The 23,947-nt window shown below is 44.4% G+C and overlaps 1 protein-coding gene across 5 annotated transcripts in view; it reads left to right on the plus strand.

The window, feature by feature from the left end:
* LOC126213289 (speckle-type POZ protein-like) overlaps positions 1-23,947 on the plus strand; it is a 139,949-nt gene that overhangs the window by 21,051 nt on the left and 94,951 nt on the right. For all 5 annotated transcript variants that reach the window (XM_049940956.1, XM_049940958.1, XM_049940957.1 and 2 more), the window contains exon 2: positions 9,791-9,943. In XM_049940956.1, coding sequence (XP_049796913.1) covers positions 9,791-9,943 — 153 coding nt within the window. The remainder of the gene's footprint in view (positions 1-9,790; positions 9,944-23,947) is intronic.

The following is a 23,947-nucleotide window of genomic DNA, read 5'->3' on the forward strand; positions in this document are numbered from 1 at the left end:
TTGAACCATGCGAACTTATTGTAACCTAAGCAAAACACCAACATAATGAAAAGATACTAAAGTGCTATCACCGGCCACTGCTTCGACTGGGGTGGGGGTGAGCAAGGAGCACAATGAATGCTCTTAGTCGTGTGCTTGGGCTGGTGGGATATGCTGCAGCGATTTCATATCCGCAATGACAGTTACACCCGTCCACCTCTACATCTGGAAACATTCAGGAAGCTTTTCAGCAAGACTGAATAGAGAATGTGGCCATACTCTCAAATAATAAAAAAAGCCTAACCTTTCCATTCTACTTTGTCTATTTTTGAAATCTGGATGCCACAAGTTAGAGTGTCTCATCTGTTTCATGATTTTTATTACTTCTGTACTCGTTGGAATGTTGTTGTTGTTGTCTTCAGTCCAGAGACTGGTTTGATACAGCTCTCCATGCTACTCTATCCTGTGCTAGCTTCTTCATGTCCCATTACCTACTGCATCCTACATCCTTCTGAATCTGTTTAGTGTATTCATCTCTTCTTCTCCCTCTGCGCTTTTTACCTTCCATGCTGCCCTCCAATACTAAATTGGTGATCCCTTGATGCCTCAGAACATGTTCTACCAACCGATCCCTTCTTCTAGTAAAGTTGTGCCACATATTTCTCTTCTCTCCAATTCTATTCAATACCTCCTCATTAGTTATGTGATCTACCCATCTAATCTTCAGCATTCTTCTGTAGCGCCACATTTCGAAAGTTTCTATTCTCTTCTTGTCCAAATCACATTGTCGCCATCTTTTTCGTCAAAGTTCAAGATGGCGCACGACAACAACTTCTCGCTAGTCGAAGCAAAAGTGGCCGTCTTTAATCTATAGGAGGCCCTGGGCACATTACGATATGGCGCCTTTATTACCTTGACAGAGCACTATTTTGTCAAAATAGACAAAGAAAGTAAATAAGCGAGGCTCTAGATGTATTGTTATTTCTTTACAGTCACATTAAACCAATAGATAATGTAATATAATCCACAAAATTAACTCTTTTAGCATTCACAGGTTAGTGCTTAGAAATCTATGTTGACTGAAGAGGTATCCTTCTAGATTTGAGATGGGCAACATCGTCAATCACTTCTTCAAAATCTACAGTTTTAATTCTTTTCAGTTTGGAGAAGGAGCGTTCCTTACTGCGGTTGTTTACCATCATGCTTATTCTCAATGCGATTTCTACATTTGGAAATGTCTCCAATTTTGTTTTCTTTCCAAAGGTGATATATTTCCAATATACTATTAGTTCCCCCATCTTTTACTATGAGCAATTGTCAAATAATCTGTTAAATGCAGACATTCCGTTTTCAACTCTTGCTCATTAACATTCTCATAATAAATTTCAGCAAATTCTTTGTGACTTTATCTCAGCTATTCGGAATTCAGAGTTTTCGAGCGAAAAAATAAACCAAAACGTCGACTGGTGTTCTCATACGAACTTAATCGCTGATTTAGATTAACGCTCAGGGTATCAGTTATGGGAAGAAAGGTTTCTACTTTGAATTTCTCTTTTCCGTTCACTTCTACTGACTGTGCAGAGCCATCAGAAAAACTCTGGCGTGAGCTTCTACTTTTTGTCCTTCGAGGTAGGTCCTTGTAATCCGATTCCGGGTTTCTTTCTTTAGCGGTCGATTCGGAGTCTCAAATGGATCCCTGACGTTAATGATAAAACCAAGTGAAGCAAACACATTAGTTGCACCGTGCGGTGTTTCTGTTTCTTTCTGAAGATAATTACTTGTTTTGTCTATTCTTTCCAATATAGAGCTCCAAATTTACGTTAGTAAATTTTTGCTTTTCCATTTTTCTGGACAGACTAAGGGCTTCGTCTCTAGTTTCTAATGCCTGGTCTCTTTTTCTGCGATAGACGTCAACGTTTCTATAATTTATGACAGTCATGCAAGGCGCTTACTGCATTAGCTCGAGCTGAGCATCAGGTTTGTCAAACCCTTTTAACAATATTTTTTGAACCGAAATGTTATGTCAATATATTCCATCGGTGGGTACAGCTCGACAAAAAGTTGTACACTCTCTGAAACATTTTAAAAAACTTCGTTACTCTGCTACAGACCCAGTTGTACACTACCAAGTTTAGTGAATGTCTCGCACATTGTACAAATGTGGCAAATTCACATTTCTCCTTGATTGTTGCTTGTAGACCAGTATACTTCCCCGACATATTTGAAGTATTGTTGTAGCTTTATCCTCTGCAATCTTTTATGCAAATATCATGATTCTATACAAAATTCAAGATGGTTTCCGCTAAATACTCAGGCTTATAGTCTTTAATAGGTATGAATTTCAGGAACCTTTCAACAGGAATACGTTATTTTACGTATCGAATTATAAAAGTTAGCTGCTCAACATGAGACAGATCGGGTGTACTGTCAACGGTAATGGAAAAATATTTTGCTAATTTAACTTCATTTATAATTGTTTTTAGGACCTGTTTCCCCATTACGTCAGTAAACTCAATACAGATATTCGCTGATAAATAAGAAGTGTCACCTTTTCCAGGATTCCCAAATTTTTGTAAGTGTTCTGTAAGAAATGGATCGAATTCACTCAATAATTCCACACATCCCAAATAATTTCCATTGTTGGGAGACCCTAGGATTTCATTGTCACCGCGGAATGGAAGACATCTCGATGCCAAAACTTGGACGACAGCTATACAATCCGTTTAAGCACATTTCTTCAGTAATCCTATTCTTTTAGATGTTGAGATAACAGGTCTATATCTATTCTCCCAACCGCTTTACTTCGTGCCAGATAAGTCATCATAGATTGCCTATATTATCTGCGTTTTCTTCCTCGCAGTCGGTTTTAACAGGAAACCTTTATATCACGAAAGTTGTATCTGCGGGTTATCGGCCGTGCTAGCTATTCGGAGATTAAGATTACGCGAAATAATGTCATTCAAGATGTCATCCTCACAGATACTGCAGCTGGTAAGGTCTCATACCCAATATAATAATGATATGAACCAGATTATCCATTCGTTTTCGAGGTTTCCTCTAGGCGCTACAGTCTGGAACGCTACGGTCGCAGGTTCAAATCCTGCCTCAGGCATGGATGTGTGTGATGTCCTTACGTTAGTTAGGTTTAAGTAGTTCTAAGTTCTAGGGGACTGATGACCTCAGAAGTTGAGTCCCATAGTGCTCAGAGCTATTTGAACCATTTTTTTAGGTTTGCAGTAACAATAAAGAAGGATTTAGGACAGACATTCAGATATGTTGCAATTGATTTATGATCAGAGTGCTTTACCATGGTCAATTGTATGTCTGCTTTCACTGGTATTCAGAAAACTAGTTCACGTTATTACCACACAATATAAAAAAAGCGAAATATGTTGTACATGCTGAAGTTCTGTAATTGTATCGTGTACAAAAATTTAAAAAAAAAATACTTTAAAACAATAAAATCGAAAGATGAAAACAAAGACTTTTTCATTCATTTTTACTTATGATGCATTAAAGTTCCATACCTCCAAAGTGGCCCGTCGCAACAAGGTGCACAGATTTGAGTCCTGACGCAATTCCCAAGGAGTAGATATGGCTTTTAACGGCGAACCAGCGGGTTTTCCGTTACACCGGTTATTTTCAGCTGCGGTTTAACCTACTCCTTAAAATTGCTGAAACTTTCTGAAATAACCGGTTTTCGGTTTTTTATTGCTATTATTTCCAGCGATAAATCGAACAAACACTGAAAAATTGTAAGATTCCCCCAGACTTTCGCATTATAGATAGCAAGATACACAGTATCAAAATATTAAATACAATATGTAAATAAAGGGAAAAGTTAGTTCGTCCACGCTACACTACTTTTCTCGAGGAATACTACAAAAAAATCACCACTATCCTCCTAGCGATTCTAAATGTTTGAAACTGTGTTAATTTGTCCGTTTTTAAGGGCTACAAGTAGGGAAAGGCATAGTATGTAGACACAGGTAGTAGATAAATTACTTTCTACTTTTATCATAAACTGTAGATGAATTGTTTTTAGTTTTCTCCTCATATGATTGACTAGAAGAAGGGATCGGTTGGTAGGACATGTTTTGAGGCATCAAGGAATCACAAATTTAGCATTGGAGGGCAGCGTGGAGGGTAAAAATCGTAGAGGGAGACCAAGAGATGAATACACTAAGCAGATTCAGAAGGATGTAGGTTGCAGTAGGTACTGGGAGATGAAGAAGCTTGCACAGGATAGAGTAGCATGGAGAGCTGCATCAAACCAGTCTCAGGACTGAAGACCACAACAACAACAACAACATGATGTCCAGAGTTCGTTGTGGCCTCTCCCGTTTTCAGTCTTCCAAAGCAAATAGAGAATTGTACTTCACTGATAGCCCACTTCGCAAAATACTTTCAGACTAGGGGTGGTGCCATTCTGCAATACATCTGATGCCCAACGGCGGCGGCGAGGTGCGGGAAGTATTGGCCACTGCGTGTGTAGACGCACAGTCTAAGAGACCATGCCACGTGGTGGTTGTTGTTGTTATTGTTGTTGTCTTCAGTCCTGGACTGGTTTGATGCAGCTCTCCATGCTACCCTATCCTGTGCAAGGTTCTTCATCTCCCTGCCTACTGCAACCTACATCCTTCTGAATCTGCTTAGTGTATTCATCTCTTGGTCTCCCTCTACGACTTTTACCCTCCACGCTGCCCTCCAGTACTAAATTGGTGATCACTTGATGCCTCAGAACATGTCCTACCAACCGATCCCTTCTTCTGGTCAAGTTGTCCCACAGACTCCTCAATTCTATTCAATACTTCCTCATTAGTTATGTGATCTACCCATCTAACCTTCAGCATTCTTCTGTAGCACCACATTTCGAAAGCTTTTATTCTCTTTTTGTCCAAACTATTTATCGTCCACGTGGTAACAGACTAATTACTGTCTCAGCAACGCCCCACAAAGTCTTACGCCGAGTGTTTGTTGCTCGTTTCTGGCAGCATTGTTGTGTGTGTATTGTGTATTAAACCTGGGACCCAGAAAGAGGCTTCGACTTGCCATAGCCCTCAGTGGTTCACAACCCCACAACAGGCCACAGCAGTCCACCCACACCACCGCCACCCCACACTGAACCCAGGCTTATCGTGAGGTTTGGCCCCCAGTGGACCCTACCGGGAACGTCTCATACCAAACGAGTGTAGCCGCAGGTGTTTGCGTGGTAATTATGGTGTACGCGTACGTGTAGACCGTGTTTGGGAAGCAATCGCCGACATGCTGTAACTGAGGCAGAATAAGGGGGACCAGCCCGCATTCGCCGAGGGAGATAGAAATTCGCCTTCAAAACCATCCACAGGCTGACTGACACACCGGACCCCGACAATGATCCACCGGGTGGATTCGTGCCGGGGATCGGCACGCCTTACCGCACGGGAAGCAGCGCAGCTAGCCGGGCGGGCTGTCAGCATGTTACTAAAATACCTCTGATTCCTCTTCCCATTTTCTAGTATATCGGAATATTTCAAAGCAATGGAAATTTTGCGAATAAAGGTGACTCTCTTTTCTAACGAAGAAGGTTTATTTAAAAACCAAAAACATTAACACTGCTGCTGTGGCTAGCTGATATTTCGATTTCTTCATCCAGATGCCAAGTTCGTTTTGTTTGCCGATGATACAAACATTGCAATAAATAGCAAATCAAGAGTAGTCTTAGAAAGATCAGCTAATAATATATTTGTGGACCTTAATCACTGGTTGCTAGCCAACTCTTTGCCACTAAACTTTGAAAAAACACACTACATGCACTTCAGAACTTGTAAGGGGTGTCCCACGAGTATATGCCTAACATACAATGACAAGCAGATAGAAGAAGTGGACAGTGTTAAATTCTTAGGATTACAGCTTGATAATAAATGCATCTGGTAGGAACACAGAATTGCTGAAGCGTCTTAACAAATCTCTATCTGCAATGCGAATTGTGTCAGACATAGGGGATATAAAAATGAAAAAGGTGGCATACTATGCTTACTTTCATTCCATAATGTCACATGGGATTATTTTTTGGGGTAATTCATCAAGCCAAGCTAAAGTTTTCCGGGCACAAATACGTGCTGTAAGAGTTACATGTGGTGTGAAGTCAAGAAGCCTGTTTAGGGAATTAGGGATACTAACTACTGCTTCCCAATATATTTATTCCTTAATGAAATTTGTCATTAAAATACATCACTTTTTCAAACCAACAGCTCAATTCATGGAATCAATACTAGAAATACGAATAATCTTCACAAAGATTTAAAGTCACTTAGTCTTGTACAAAAAGGTGTGCATTATTCAGGAAAACACATTTCCAATAACTTGCCAGCAGCCATAAAAAGCTTAACAACCAATGAAATTCAGTTTAAGAGAAACCTAAAGGATTTATTAGTGGCCAACTCCTCCTACTCCGTTGATGAATTTCTCAGTAAAACCATCTGATTTGTGTGTGTACCTTCTGCACCATTTCAGTGCAGTAATGTGTTCATCGTAAATAAGTATTATAGTTGCTGTATTACACGTTTATTACGTTATAAATAAATAAATTTTTTTTATTTTAAAGTCAGTGCATTAGTATTTGTAAAATGACTTTCACATAGTGTTTATTAGAAAATGATGATCATTCCACTTGGGACCTGTGGAATGGTACATTATCTTATTTCTTTTAGTTGTAAATGTTTGCCTTATATTGTTTTTCTGACATGTTCTACGTCCTGGAGGACCTCCTCACTACGGATCAATTGAAATGAAAGTAAATCTAATCTAAAATCTAATCATCCGTTTATTAGTAAAAGAAGCACGTGTTATCACTGAGACCAAACAGATACCGAAAAATACCTGTTATTCACTACTAAAATACTGGTAACGGTTTTAGCTGATCGGTTTTTCCCATCCCTACAAGGGATACTCCAAGTTGGGACGTATATCCAATTATGATACATAAGAGGGTGGTGCGAAAAGTTCTTGGAATTACCAAGAGAGGTCAGAGTTAGCGCAACGAGTTGTTGACGTGACACTTACCGGGCTGTTGTCTGTAAACACGTGCCACGTCAGTGCTCTCGGAAGAGAGCTGTGGCGGTGACGTGGCTCTGTCGTCGTTCCTGCATAGCAGTTTGCGAAAATGGAAAAAAAACACGATTCCAGCAGTGATTAAGTACTTCGTAAAGAAAGGTATGAAAGCAAAGGACATTGATGCCGATTTCCAGAATTCACTGTGGGACTCTGCTCCTTCATATTCAGCCGCTGCCAAGTGCACAAATGAATTTAAATTTGGTCGGGAGAGCTTAGATGGTGACCCGCGCAGTGGTCGGCCGAGATGTGTCACTACTCCAGAAATCATTGCAAAAGTGCAATAAATGGTGACGGAGGATCGCCGATTGAAAGTGCGTCAAATTGCTCACCCTTGCCAGATGTCATCAGGAAGGGTATATCACACTTTAACTGAAGAACTAGAAATGAAAAAAATATCTGCAAGATGAGTGCTGCGACTGTTGACGCTGGATCAAAGACACACGAGAATGGACATCTCGGAACAGTGTTTGGCTCGTTTTAGGAGAAACGAATGAGATTTTTCGCCGGTTTGTGACCACAGATGAAACTTGGGTGCACTGCTATACCCCAGAGAGAAAACAACAATCGAAGCAGTGGAAACATGCCGATTCTCCGCCACCAAAGGAAACAAGGATAATTCCTTCGGCGGGAAAGGTCAGGGCATCAGTGTTGTGGCACGTGAAGGGGATTCTGCTTGTAGGTTATCTCCCCACTGGACAAACAATTACTGGAGAATACTCTGCTAATGTCCTGTACAAATCGCAACAGAAGATACGCGGAAAAAGGCCAGGTTTATCAAGGAAGAAAGTCATTTTCAACTAAGACAATGCTCGCCCGCACAAATGTGCCATCGCCGTGGCAATACAACACAGACTAAGGTACAAATTGTTGCCACACCCCCCTTATTCACCTGATATGGCTCCGTCAGACTTCCATCTCTTCCCAAAACTGAAATTTTTCTTGGTGGATGAAGATTCACTTCAAACGAAGCACTGATAGCCGGAGTTGACAACTACACTCCTGGAAATTGAAATAAGAACGTGAATTCATTGTCCCAGGAAGGGGAAACTTTATTGACACATTCCTGGGGTCAGATACATCACATGATCACACTGACAGAACCACAGGCACATAGACACAGGCAACAGAGCATGCACAATGTCGGCACTAGTACAGTGTATATCCACCTTTCGCAGCAATGCAGGCTGCTATTCTCCCATGGAGACGATCGTAGAGATGCTGGATGTAGTCCTGTGGAACGGCTTGCCATGCCATTTCCACCTGGCGCCTCAGTTGGACCAGCGTTCGTGCCGGACGTGCAGACCGCGTGAGACGACGCTTCATCCAGTCCCAAACATGCTCAATGGGGGACAGATCCGGAGATCTTGCTGGCCAGGGTAGTTGACTTACACCTTCTAGAGCACGTTGGGTGGCACGGGATACATGCGGACGTGCATTGTCCTGTTGGAACAGCAAGTTCCCTTGCCGGTCTAGGAATGGTAGAACGATGGGTTCGATGACGGTTTGGATGTACCGTGCACTATTCAGTGTCCCCTCGACGATCACCAGTGGTGTACGGCCAGTGTAGGAGATCGCTCCCCACACCATGATGCCGGGTGTTGGCCCTGTGTGCCTCGTATGCAGTCCTGATTGTGGCGCTCACCTGCACGGCGCCAAACACGCATACGACCATCATTGGCACCAAGGCAGAAGCGACTCTCATCGCTGAAGACGACACGTCTCCATTCGTCCTTCCGTTCACGCCTGTCGCGACACCACTGGAGGCGGGCTGCACGATGTTGGGGCGTGAGCGGAAGACGGCCTAACGGTGTGCGGGACCGTAGCCCAACTTCATGGAGACGGTTGCGAATGGTCCTCGCCGATACCCCAGGAGCAACAGTGTCCCTAATTTGCTGGGAAGTGGCGGTGCGGTCCCCTACGGCACTGCGTAGGATCCTACGGTCTTGGCGTGCATCCGTGCGTCGCTGCGGTCCGGTCCCAGGTCGACGGGCACGTGCACCTTCCGCCGACCACTGGCGACAACATCGATGTACTGTGGAGACCTCACGCCCCACGTGTTGAGCAATTCGGCGGTACGTCCACCCGGCCTCCCGCATGCCCACTATACGCCCTCGCTCAAAGTCCGTCAACTGCACATACGGTTCACGTCCACGCTGTCGCGGCATGCTACCAGTGTTAAAGACTGCGATGGAGCTCCGTATGCCACGGCAAACTGGCTGACACTGACGGCGGCGGTGCACAAATGCTGCGCAGCTAGCGCCATTCGACGGCCAACACCGCGGTTCCTGGTGTGTCCGCTGTGCCGTGCGTGTGATCATTGCTTGTACAGCCCTGTCCGGAGCAAGTATGGTGGGTCTGACACACCGGTGTCAATGTGTTCTTTTTTCCATTTCCAAGAGTGTATTTTGCAGGCCTGGCGGAAACTCATTTTCGAGATGGGATCAAGGCACTGGAACATCGTTGGACCAAGTGCATTAATCTACAAGGAGACTAAATTGAAAAATAAAAAAGTTTCAGTGATGTAAGTACTTTTTTCTATTCTGTTTCGAGAACTTTTCAAATCACCCTTGTATTAAGCAACTGTGAAGCACGGGTGGGTTCACTAGTAAAATATACAATTTGCCAAATCCTGAAAAGACAGACCCCCATACTGGAGAGAGTAAACGCCAGGGGAAAGAAAGAGGTGCAGAAATTCTACGGCCGGCCTCTGTTGCAGATGGTGACTCGGGCTCGGGGCGGTTTGGCGCCACCGTCGCTGCCACTGCCTTTGTGTTGGTGTTGATCTGGCTCTCCGCGGCGGTGGAGGAGAGGGAGAAGACCTCGTCTTCCCTGCTCGGGAGGTGGCAAGGCTCTGACAAAGGACAAAAAGGTATGTAATTAATGAAGACAGGCTATCGATCGTGGAGGTAAGAAAAGACGGCAGCTGGCATTACGTCACGAACTTGAAGCTGATGTCCACCATCTTAAATAGCCCAAGACATTACGTTCACCGCATTCATACTCCCATAGTTGACAGCGGTGACTCTTCCCCGTGACATCAATCTTGACTGTGTCGTATTACCAGAGCATATACGCATTCCGGAACAGAAAAGCGATCGAAATTGCTTGCTGACGCAACACTATGTGATCCAAAGTCTCCAGACACCTGGCTGAAAATGACTTCAAAAGTTCGTGGCGCCCTCCATCGCTAATGCTGGAATTCAATATGGTGTTGCCCCCCCCCCCCCTTGGGCTTGATGACAACTTCCACTCTCGTAGGCAAACGTTAAATAGGCGCTGGAAGGTTTCGTGGGGAACGGCAGCTCATTCTTCACAGTGCTGCACTGAGGAGAGGTATCGATGTGCAGGGCAGTCCATTACAGGGATGTTACTGTCGTGTAACCACTCTGCCACAGGCCGTGCATTACGAACAGGTGCTCGATCGTGATGGAAGATGCAATCGCCAATTGCTCTTCAACAGTGAGAAGCAAGAAGGTGCTTAAAACATCAATGTAGGCCTGTGCCGTGAGAGTGCCACGCAAAACAACGTGTGCAAGCCCACTCAATGAAAAACACGACCACACCACAACACCACCGCCTACAACTTTTACTGTTGGCACTACACACGCTGGCAGATGACGTTCACCAGGCATTCGACATACCCACACCCTACCATGGGATCGCCACAATGTTTACGCTCCTTACACCGAGCGAGGTGTCGTTTGGCATTTACCGGTGTGATTTGTGGCTTATGAGCAGTTGCTCCACCATAAAATCCACGTTTTCACACCTCTCGCCGAACTGTCATAGTACTTGCACTGGCTCCTGGTCCAGTTTGGAATTCCTTTGTTATGGTCTGGATAGATGTCTGCCTATTACACATTACGACCCTCTTCAACTGTCGGCGGTCTCTGTCAGTCAACGGACGAGGCCGACCTGTACGCTTTTGTGCTGTACGTGTCTCTTCACGTTTCCACTTCACCATCACATCGGAAACAGTGGACCTAGGTTTGTTCAGGAGTGTGGTAATCTCGCTTACAGACGATTGACACAAGTGACACCCAATCACCTGACCATGTTTGAAGTTCGTGAGTTCTGTGGAGCTCCCCATCCTGTTCTCTCATGATATTTAAAGACTATTGAGTTTGCTGATATGGAGTACATCTACAGCCGTACTCTGCAAGCCACCTGTGTGGCGGAGGGTACCTTGAGTACCTCTATCGGTTCTCCCTTCTATTCCAGTCTCGTATTGTTCGTGGAAAGAAGGATTGTCGCTATGCTTCTGTGTGGGCTCTAATCTCTGTGATTTTATCCTCGTGGTCTCTTGGCGAGATATACGTAGGAGGGAGCAATATACTGCTCGACTCCTCGGTGAAGGTACGTTCTCGAAACTTCAACAAAAGCCCATACAGAGCTACTGAGCGTCTATCCTGCAGAGTCTTCCACTGGAGTTTATCTATCATCTCCGTAATGCTTTCGCGATTACTAAATGATACTGTAACGAAGCGCGCTGCTCTCCGTCGGATCTTCTCTCTCTGTTCTATCGACCCTATCTGGTACGGATCCCACACTGCTGAGCAGTATTCAAGCACTGGGCGAACAAGTGTACTGTAACCTACTTCCTTTGTTTTCGGATTGCATTTCCTTAGGATTCTTCCAATGAATCTGTCTGGCATCTGCTTTACCGACGATCAACTTTATATGATCATTCCATTTTAAATCACTCCTAATGCGTACTCCCAGATAATTTATGGAATTAACTGCTTCCAGTTGCTGACCTGCTAGGAGGGCTATCCACAAAGTACATTACGTTTTGGAATTAAAAATAAAGTATTGGAATTTTTTTTATTACATGCAGATGAAAGCCACACTTAAATACTACTTTTCTACATAGTTGCCATTTAAATTAAGGCACTTATCGTAGCGATGGACGAGTTTGGAAATTCCTTCGTCGTAAAATTCGGCCGCCTGCGCCTTCAACCACATGGTTACCTCTTCTTGAAGCTGTGCGTCGTCATCAAAACGCTGCATAGCCAACCACTTCTTCATTGCTGGGAATAAGTGGAAGTCGCTCGGTGCCAGGTCGGGACTGCACGGTGGATGAGGAAACCACTCCCACTTAAAAGATTCGATAACTTCACGAGTGGCATTTGCCGTGTGGGCCCGGGCGTTGTCGTGAATCGGCAAGATCTTTGAGCCCAACTTTCCCCTGCGCTTGTTTTGTATTGCTCTTCTGATGTTGTGCAGAGTTTGGCAATACCTTTGAGAGTTTATTGTAGTGCCTCTTTCCAGGAAATCCACAAAAATCACACCTTTTCTGTCCCAAAAGACAGTCGCCATCACCTTCCTTGCCGAAATTGTCTTGGGTTTTTGGGAGAATTTGTGTGCCCCCACTGCATTGACTGCAATTTTGTCTCGCAGTTCACATGCTTAACCCACGTTTCGTCGCCAGTAACGATGCGATCGAATAATGAGTCACCATCTTTCTGGTAAGCGTCCAAAAACGTTAACGCTGCAGACATTTGCTGATTTTTGTGAATCTCTGTCAAGATTTTTGGTATCCATCTTGCACAAAACTTGTGGTAACCAAGCTTTTCGGTAATGATTTCGTGCAACAAACGTCGTGAAATTTGTGGAAAACTCATAAGGAGTTCCATTATTGTGAAATTACGGTTTTCACGGACCGCGGCATCGACTTTTTCGACAAGTTCGGCAGTCACTATGCTGGGTCTTCCACTTCGCTCTTCGTCGTGAACGTAAGTTCGGCCATTTTTAAATTTTATGACCCATTGACGCACTCCACCTTCAGTGATTATGTTGTCCCCATACACTTCACAAAGCTGCCGATAGATTTCTATCGGAGTACAGTTTTTTGCAGTCAGAAACCTTATTACAGCACGCACTTCACACTTCGCGGCAGTTTCAATTAACGCTGACATTTCAAGCTGTCACACTAACTCAACGGAGTACAGCACGAACCTCTCACTAGCACGGCAGGATGCCGACTGAGCGGCGGAATGCCATGACACCAAGATGGCCGCGCTAGCCCCGCCCCTAACGGACACAAACGAAAACGTAATGTACTTTGTGGATAGCCCTCGTATATTGTTGCTAAATGATAAGGGATCTTTCTTTCTATGTATTCGCAGCACATTACACTTGTCTACACTGAGATTCAATTGCCATTCCCTGCACCATGGCAGTAGGTGGCAGCACAATGCACCTAATGTGGAAAATTTATGTTTTTAGGGGTGTCCGGATATTTTTGATCACATAGTGTTATTCATGTGATCTTGTAACCTCCCCACAAAATAGAATAAATATAAATAATATTCACATTTATGTTTTTAGGGGTGTCCGGATATTTTTGATCACATAGTGTTATTCATGTGAGCTTGTAACCTCCCCACAAAATAGAATAAATATAAATAATATTCACATTTAGTGTAACCTCAAAACAGAAAAATTCCTAAACCTCTCAATAGTAAAAAATATAATTATGTCGTTCACATTCCGTATAACCTACCAACAGGAAAATTGCGTAACCTATCAATAATAAAATGTGACTCACTTATAACCTTTCAATAATTGACTGAATTTAAACTGGTAAATTTTGGACGTCAGCAGTGCTGCGTCATGGCCGTGAAAATTCATTATGAATAAATTGAAAAACCTTACCCCAATTAGGTCGCCGGATAACGCGTATATATCTGCTCCTATAAGAAATTTTTACTGGCGCAGCTCAGTGCAATGCTGACAGATTTACCACGTATAAAAAGAAACAGCTGATTTTTCTTTTCAATAATCGGGATGACCAAGGATTGGAGAAATTGGTAAATTCTTTAAATTGAAATGAACGATCGTCAAAAGTTACTTTTTATGAGAAAGATTATTACTAAGAGATTTCTTTTTAAAACATTTACATGGGACTTGAGATAACAATACTACTCATGCGCGAGGGTGCTTTTACCTTATACTACAACGCTGAGACTCCGCCATGGCTGCACACGACCGGCCCAGCCAACACGATACACACGACTGCTCGCTAGCAACTACTTACTCCTACTGCTGACAACACTGCTCTCTGGTCTAAGATTCTCTTATAGCTTACATATCGCAGGCAGCGCGTGAGCAATACATCGAAATTACATCTGCTCGAGTGCGCTAGCAACAAATTTCTTAATCATGGACCTCTTACAAGCTCTTTAACTTTTAGTATTTAAAAAAGTAGTTGCGCACACACGACAGAAACATTGAAAAAGCAGCACTCGTAATCAGTAGTTTATAATGTTTTGGGCTTCTTAAAATGGCTCCCAGTCTGGCTTCAAACAGTGTGCAGCGTAGGTCTGTAGTGCCACGTTTTTTTTTTTTTTTTTTACCTCCATCCTACATATGTACTGCAGGACCCTGGGTGGCAGCAAAAGCTTCACTGAGCGCCATAATTTCTTATCTCAGATACACAGAACACACAGATTTTGCAGATGTAACAGATGCTGGATGCCATATGTTTATGTGATATTACGAAGTCCCATACTTCGAGGAGCTTAGGGGACGATGCGGGAGGCCCTGACCGCCGTACTAGGCAAGGTCCTAGCGCTTGTCATTGCCTTCCTCCGACCGTAATGGGGATGGATGATGATGATGATGATGATGATGATGATGATGATGATATGATGATCATGATGACGACACAACAGTCATCTCGAGGCATGAAAAATCCCTTACCCCGCTGGAAATCGAACCTGGGACCTCGTGCGCGGGAAGCGAGAACGCATCCGCGAGACCACGAGCTGCGGAATGTGTGATATAAATATAGGTTAAAAATACACTAATCCCGCAGCAGCAAGGAAGAGTTGAGAGATACAAAGGAAAGTGGGAAGGCGGGCTTCTGTATCTGAAAGATGTGGTCTGTTCAAATTTCGTGTCACTCGCATCAGAGTCGCGCTAATATCGGAACTATGAGCATGCATATGAGGTTTGCTTCAAATACACACTGCAGCGGTTGTCTGCGTTAGTCAACTTCGAAATTGTATGTGGTGAGTTGATGTTAGTCAAGAACGCGTTTAAGATTACAACACCTCACTGAATTCGAACGAGATCGTGTAATAGCCCTATGAAAAGGTGGATGTTTCAGGACTTGGCAGGGATGTGCCCACTGCACATGACTGCCGGCAGCGGTGGTCACGAGACTGTACAGTCACAAGACTACCGGGCTCCAGTCGGGCACATGGTGTTACTGACAGGGGAACCTCCCCATCGCACCCCCCTCAGATTTAGTTTTAAGTTGGCACAGTGGATAGGCCTTGAAACACTGAACACAGATCAATCGAGAAAACAGGAAGAAGTTTGTGGAACTATGAAAAAAAAATAAGCAAAATATACAAACTGAGTAGTCTATGCGCATCAAGGATAATGTAAGCTCAAGACCGCCGTGGCCGTGTGGTTAGCGTGAGCAGCTGCGGAACGAGAGGTCCTTGGTTCAAGTCTTCCCTCGAGAGAAAAGTTTAATTTTTTATTTTCAGACAATTATTATCTGTCAGTCCGTCCGTCCGATGCGAGGTAACTGCGCCGTAGTATGGGGACGCTACACCTAAACAAACATCGAAACACACGACGTCAGTCGACTACAGCGCACGGAGGAGAGAGTCTACATCTACATCTACATGACTACTCTGCAATTCACATTTAAGTGCTTGGCAGAGGGTTCGTCGAACAACAATCATACTATCTCTCTACCATTCCACTCCCGAACAGCGCGCGGGAAAAACGAACACCTAAATCTTTCTGTTCGAGTTCTGATTTCTCTTATTTTATTTTGATGATCATTCCTACCTATGTAGGTTGGGCGCAACAAAATATTTTCGCATTCGGAAGAGAAAGTTGGTGACTGACATTTCGTAAATAGATCTCGCCGCGACGAAAAACGTCTTTGCTGTAATGACTTCCATCCCAATTCGCGTATCATATCTGCCACACTCTCTCCCCTACTACGTGATAATACAAAACGAGCTGCCCTTTTTTGCACCCTTTCGATGTCCTCCGTCAATCCCACCTGGTAAGGATCCCACACCGCGCAGCAATATTCTAACAGAGGACGAACGAGTGTAGTGTAAGCTGTCTCTTTAGTGTACTTGTTGCATCTTCTAAGTGTCCTGCCAATGAAACGCAACCTTTGGCTCGCCTTCCCCACAATAGTATCTATGTGGTCTTTCCAACTGAAGTTGTTCGTAATTTTAACACCCAGGTACTTAGTTAAAAAATGGTTCAAATGGCTCTGAGCACTATGGGACTCAACTGCTGAGGTCATTAGTCCCCTAGAACTTAGAACTAGTTAAACCTAACTAACCTAAGGACATCACAAACATCCATGCCCGAGGCAGGATTCGAACCTGCGACCGTAGCGGTCCTGCGGTTCCAGACTGCAGCGCCTTTAACCGCACGGCCACTGCGGCCGGCACTTAGTTAAATTGACAGCCTTGAGAATTGTACTATTTATCGGGTAATCGAATTCCAACGGATTTCTTTTGGAACTCGTGTGGATCACCTCACACTTTTCGTTATTTAGCGTCAACTGCCAGCTGCCACACCGTACAGCAATCTTTCCTAAATCGCTTTGCAACTGATACTGGTCCTCGGATGACCTTACTAGACGGTAAATTACAGCATCATCTGCGAACAACCTAAGAGAACTGCTCAGATTGTCACCCAGGTCATTTATATAGATCAGGAACAGCAGAGGTCCCAGGACGCTTCCCTGGGGAACACCTGATATCACTTCAGTTTTACTCGATGATTTGCCGTCTATTACTACGAACTGCGACCTTCCTGACAGGAAATCACGAATCCAGTCGCACAACTGAGACGATACCCCATAGGCCCGCAGCTTGATTATAAGTCGCTTGTGCGGAAAGGTGAGAAAAGCTTACCGGAAATCTAGAAATACGGAATCAACTTGAGATCCCCTGTCGATAGCGGCCATTACTTCGTGCGAATAAAGAGCTAGCTGCGTTGAACAAGAACGATGTTTTCTGAAACCATGCTGATTACGTATCAATAGATCGTTCCCTTCGAGGTGATTCATAATGTTTGAATACAGTATATGCTCCAAAACCCTACAGCAAACCGACGTCAATGATATAGGTCTGTAGTTAGATGGATTACTCCTACTACCCTTCTTAAACACTGGTGCAACCTGCGCAATTTTCCAATCTGTAGGTACAGATCTATCGGTGAGCGAGCGGTCGAATATGAGTGCTAAGTAGGGAGCTATTGTATCAGCGTAATCTGAAAGGAACCTAATCGGTAGTATTCCTGCTCCCTGGCTGGCAGTTGAATGTTCGCTACTTTGGACGAGAGTGCATTAAATACGTGAGATGTATTCCGTGGGCAATATCAATCCAGCAAATATAGCTCGCGACTTCAGTAACAAGGTCAATGAATATTTTCCGAACTGTAAGGAATCGGAAAGTTCCTTAATGGATCGAACGATTGTCGAACATTTGTATGATTATTTCCTACATTTGTTGATAAACAGTACGTGTGGTGATGATTGTCTGAAAATAAAAAATTAAACTATTCACTCGACGGAAGATTTGAACCAAAGACTTCTCATTGCGCAGCTGCTCACGCTAACCACGGCGCTCCTGACACTATCCTTGATCGAGTCTCGATCCGGCACAGTTTTAATCTGCCAGGAAGTTTCATAATCTTTTTTATACTGACAAGGGAACCTCCCATCGCACCCCCCCCCCACCCCCCTCAGATTTATTTATAAATTGACACAGTGGATAGGCCTTGAAAAACTGAACACAGATCAATCGAGAAAACAGGAAGAAGTTCTGTGCAACTACGAAAAAATAAGCAAATTATACAAACTGAGTAGTCCATGTGCAAGATAGGCAACATCAAGGACAATGTGAGCTTATGAGCGCCGTGGTCCCGTGGTTAGAGTGAGCAGCCGCAGAACGAGAGGTCCTTGGTTCGAGTCCTCCCTCGAGTGAAAATTTTACTTTCTTTATTTTCGCAAAGTTACGATCTGTCCGTTCATTCATTGACTTCTCTATTCACTGTAATTAGTTTAGTGTCTGTGTTTCGCGACCGCGCCGCAAAACCGTGCGATTAGTAGACGAGAGGACGTGCCTCTCCAATCGGAACCGAAAACATTTGATCGCAAGGTCATAGGTCAACCGATTCCTCCACAGGAAAACACGTGTGATATATTCTATACGACACTGGTGACGACATGTGCGTCACATGACAGGAATATGTTGTCGACCCACCTAACTTGCACACTTGGCGAATGAGTAAAAAGATTCTTCTACCTTGCCCGATTTAGGTTTCCTTGTGGATGTGATAATCGCTCCCAAAAAAGTGATGAAAACATAAGAGTTTGTCACATAAACTGCAACAAATGAATGCAACAGTTTCACAGTCGCACAGTTTTCCCTGTGCTCTGTCAAAACATATGTTTTTTACGTTTTCAAATGTTTCCGTGCGTAGACCGTCAAATCCTGTATATGTCCAAGCAAATCTTAACATGTCCTGGAATTTTGGAGAGCGAAGTTGATTATGTGTGAGTGACTGAACTTTGATAATTATCTGAAAATAAAAATTAAACTTTTCACTCGAGAGAAGATTTGAACCAAGGACCTCTCGTTCCGCAGCTGCTCACGCTAACCACGGGACCACGGCGCTCGTAAGCTGACACTTTCCTAGATGTTGCCTACCTTGCGCATGGACTACTCAGTTTGTATATTTTGCTTATTTTTTTTTCCATAGTTCCACACAAGTTCTTCCTGTTTTCTCGATTGATCTGTGTTCAGTGTTTCAAGGCCTATCCACTGTGCCAACTTATAACTAAATCTGAGGGGGGTGCGATGGGGAGGTTCCCCTGTGAGAAGGAAGACCAACGTGTTCGGCATATGTTTCTGGCATCTGCAGCACCAGTCTGAACAGCATTTGGCACCACAGTGACACATTGAAGTGTTGCAAATCAGTTACTTCAAGAACAGCTCCGAGCAGGAGACCGTATACCGTGCATTCCACTGACTGCAAACAGTTGCTGTTTGTGACTTCAGTGGTGTCAATCGTGCGCTCATTTGAGGGCAGGATGGAGGTTTGCTGTGTTTTCTGACGAAAGCCGCTTCTGCCTCAGTGGCAGTGACTTTCGTTTGTTGGTTAGACCAGTTGAGGGGCTGCAATCAAGCTGTCTGCACACCAGACACAGTCTGGTCACTCCACCTGTTATGCTCCCCATTCATGCTCACAATACCAGGTGGCGTTTTCCAACAGGATAACGCTCACCCACGTACCGCTGTTGTAACCCAACATGCTGTACGGAGTGTCGACATGTTGTCTTGGCCTGCTCGACCACCAGATCTGTCTCCAGTCGAGCACAAATCAGACATCATCGAACTGCAACTCCAGCGTCATTCACAAACAGCATTAACCATCCCTGTGTTGACCGACCAAGTGCAGTCAAATAGGAAGCTTACAAGAACATCATTTTTCGACATAGTCTTCTTGCGTTTGAACGCAGTTCGTCCATGGTTGTACAAGCTTCCTGATGCCTTCATAAAAAAATGTCCTCGGTTGAGCTGCGTGCCAGGAATGCACCGCTTCGGCTATTATGGAAAATGCACCGTCTGCACTTCCCGAAGGCCTACGTCCGACTGATAGCGTCCTACCTGGACCAACGAACCTTCGCTGTACAAGTCGAAGATCAACTCTCCGCAGGACGCCCTATCCGAGCTGGCGTACCTCTAGGCTCAGTCCTCGGGCCGGTACTATACTGCGTGTTCACATCGGACCTGCCAATACCTCCGCGGGTCGAAAAAGCTGTCTACGTGGACGACACGATGTTCTCCAGAAGTCGCTGGCGCGAGGTGCTGATCCCTCGCCTTCAGGCAGCTTGCCACGCCTTGCAGGATTGGGCTGCAAAATAGCGTATTGCGTTTAACCCGGCGAAGACACAGGCCATTGTCTTCACGAGGAAGAGGACTGCACCGGAAAGAAGACTCCGCCTCTACGATGTTGAAATTCCATGGAGTGACACCGTCCGCTACCTGAGGGTCCTCATGGACAAAAGGTTGACGTGGAAGCCTCATATTGAAGACGTGAGGATAAAGGTCATCCGACGGATGGGCGCCCTCTACCCATTCCTAAACGAACAATCGGAGCTGTCGCCGGAGAACGGCCTCGTATTTCGACTCTACCTACGACCGCTGTTTGATTATGCGTGCGAGGTCTGGGGCAGCGTAGCGAGGACCCATGTTCAACGCCTCCAGTGTCTGCAAAACAAGATCCTGAGACGGGTCTTCCATGTGCACTCGCAGTTCCCTCATGGATACCTCCACGAGGCAGCCGAAGAAAGGAAGACGGTTTTATACCCAGAAAGGACTTGTACGAACCCTCTCATCAGGGAGCTAGGAGCTCCAGCCAATCCCAGAGACCGCTACAGACGACCAGTGGCCAAGCTAGACCGATGAAGACTGAAAGCAGAAAAGCACTGCCATCCACCATCATGCCCTGAAGAAAACCCCAAAACTGATGAAACCGCAACGTCCTGCACCCACAGATGCCACACACAAATAAAGATAACATAAACACACACCACCTCAACAGAAGCAGAAAATGCCGCAAGGTAAACTCTGCACAAAGCAGCTAATTTAAGTTAGACTTAAGTAAGCGGATGGAGCTTCTTTCACTGCTTCGTCCGAGGCAAACCGACGACCCCTTAATGCCTGTTTGAATGGACCAAACAAGTGATAGAAGCGGCATGATCGGGACTATATGGAGGATGATCCGGTACTTCAAATTTGAGTTTCTGTAGCGTTTCAGCAGTGTGGGCAGCACTGTCGTGCAATAACACAACACCTTTCGACAACAACCCTCGGCGTTTGCTTCGAATTGCAGGCTTTAGCCTGGCAGTAAGCATCTCACTGTAACGTACACTGTTTATTGTTGTGACCCTTTCCCCATAATGTTCCAGTACTGGACCTAGTGCGTCCCAAAAAACCGTAAGCATCGGTTTTCGTGCGGACTGTTGGGTCTTGAACCTTTTCTTGCACAGCGAATTTGGATGATTCCATTCCATACTCTGCCGTTCACTCTCCGGTTCGTAATGATGGGGCCATGGTTCAAATGGTTCAAATGGCTCTGAGCACTATGGGACTCAACATCTTAGGTCATAAGTCCCCTAGAACTTAGAACTACTTAAACCTAACCAACCTAAGGACATCACACACGCCCATGCCCGAGGCAGGATTCGAACCTGCGACCGTAGAAGTCCCGCGGTTCCGGACTGCAGCGCCAGAACCACTAGACCACCGCGGCCGGCGATGGATCCATGTTTCGTCACCAGTAATAATCCTATCTAAGAAGTTGTCCCCTTCGTTACCATAGCGATCCAAATGTTTTTTTTTTTTTTTTTTTGCAGATGTCCAAGCGCGTTTGTTATGCAACTGTGAGAGTTGTTTTGGGACCCATCCTTGACTTCCGGAAGGCGTTCGATACAGTTCCGCACTGTCGCCTGATAAACAAAGTAAGAGCCTACGGAATATCAGACCAGCTGTCTGGCTGGATTGAAGAGTTTTTAGCAAACAGAACACAGCATGTTGTTATCAATGGAGAGACTTCTACAGACGTTAAAGTAACCTCTGGCGTGCCACAGGGGAGTGTTATGGGACCATTGCTTTTCACAATATATATAAATGACCTAGTAGATAGTGTCGGAAGTTCCATGCGGCTTTTCGCGGACGATGCTGTAGTATACAGAGAAGTTGCAGCATTAGAAAATTGTAGCGAAATGCAGGAAGATCTGCAGCGGATAGGCACTTGGTGCAGGGAGTGGCAACTGACCCTTAACATAGACAAATGTAATGTATTGCGAATACATAGAAAGAAGGATCCTTTATTGTATGATTATATGATAGCGGAAAAAACACTGGTAGCAGTTACTTCTGTAAAATATCTGGGAGTATGCGTGCGGAACGATTTGAAGTGGAATGATCATATAAAATTAATTGTTGGTAAGGCGGGTACCAGGTTGAGATTCATTGGGAGAGTCCTTAGAAAATGTAGTCCATCAACAAACGAGGTGGCTTACTACTCGTTCGACCTATACTTGAGTGTTGCTCGTCAGTGTGGGATCCGTACCAGATCGGGTTGACGGAGGAGATAGAGGAGATCCAAAGAAGAGCGGCACGTTTCGTCACAGGGTTATTTGGTAAGCGTGATAGCGTTACGGAGATGTTTAGCAAACTCGAGTGGAAGACTCTGCAAGAGAGGCGCTCTGCATCACGGTGTAGCTTGCTCGCCAGGTTTCGAGAGGGTGCGTTTCTGGATGAGGTATCGAATATATTGATTCCCCCTACTTGTACCTCCCGAGGAGATCACGAATGTAAAATTAGAGAGATTCGAGCGCGCACGGAGGCTTTCAGACAGTCGTTCTTTCCGCGAACCATACGCGATTGGAACAGAAAAGGGAGGTAATGACAGTGGCACGTAAAGTTCCCTCCGCCACACACCGTTGGGTGGCTTGCGGAGTATAAATGTAGATGTAGAACAAACTTTATGAAATCCAAGTCTGTAGTGGATGATTTCGTAGTCTGAACCGTGACTAATTTGCAGACGATGTGCCACTTCGTCAATAGTTAATCGTCTAAGAGAATCATTTCACGTGAACACTCAATGGTTTCTTCATTTGTGGCGGTAAACGGTCGTCCGGCTCCTTCATCGTGCGTAACACCTGTGCGACCATTTCGGAATTTTTCAGTCCATTCGAAGACACTCCGTTGTGGCAAAACACTGTTCCCGTACTGTGCCGAAAGTTCGATGAATTTCGGCCCCTGCTACGCCTTCCGACCACAAGAAACGGATCACTGAACGTTGCTCTTCTTCGGTACAAACAGACAGCGGAGCAGCCATGATTAACACGGCAGCGATAAAGAAACTAAGCTAGCAGCTTGAAAATTGCAAAGATGTAACAACAAATAAACAAAGCATGGGTCATAAACGTAAAACGATAGTACTGCCAAAATAAACAAAAACAGAACTAAATTGCGGATAAATATGGACTTACTCTCGTAATTTGTTTTTATGTATTTTAGTCTGAAATTTAATACATCGTATACAGAATCAGTGAAACAGCCGAGAATGTTCACATTATATATATATATATATATATATATATATATATATATATATATATATATATATATATATATATAAAGTAATGTTAGAGCAGGGTGTCCCATTGCAATGTACATCACATCTACAGATTTGCGTCTCATTCGAGTAATTCCTTCGCGTCCGTTCTTTTCTTTTTAATTCTGCTGTTGATCAAAACTTGTCTCAAACACGGTCTCTGTTTGACGAAAACATCAAACCCAGGCACACACTGTCGACCATTTGACAAAACTAGTAAAGTTTAGAGAGTGTTTGATTGTTTACTGGGACCTTTAGGCTGTGGTAGTACCTCGGAGGATTCGCAGCTCGTGGTCTTGCGCACGGGGTCCCGGGTTCCATTTCGGCGAGGTCAGGGATTTTCCCTGCCTCGAGATGACTGGGTGGTGTTGTGTAGTCATCATCATCATTCATCCCCATTACGGTCGGAGGAAGGCAATGGCAAACCACTGTAACCTCCCCGCAAACATGAAAGTCTAATCTTACTCAAATGGAAATGGACCTAGAGCTAAGTGTAAGCTCCCCAGAGAAATTTTAAAACACAAAGACAATTAAATAAAAATTAGCTATCTGACCCAAGTATAAGTTCGTCACAAAATGAAAGTCAATTCAATGATAATGAAAATCTCAGTGACAATGGAAACGCAAATAGACGGAAATATCAGTCTTTGGCCCTGTGCGAAATCAGAATTAATTTCTTACCTCAGTA

The sequence above is a fragment of the Schistocerca nitens genome, chromosome 11 (genome assembly GCF_023898315.1).
Source record: "Schistocerca nitens isolate TAMUIC-IGC-003100 chromosome 11, iqSchNite1.1, whole genome shotgun sequence".
Lineage (NCBI taxonomy): Eukaryota > Metazoa > Arthropoda > Insecta > Orthoptera > Acrididae > Schistocerca > Schistocerca nitens.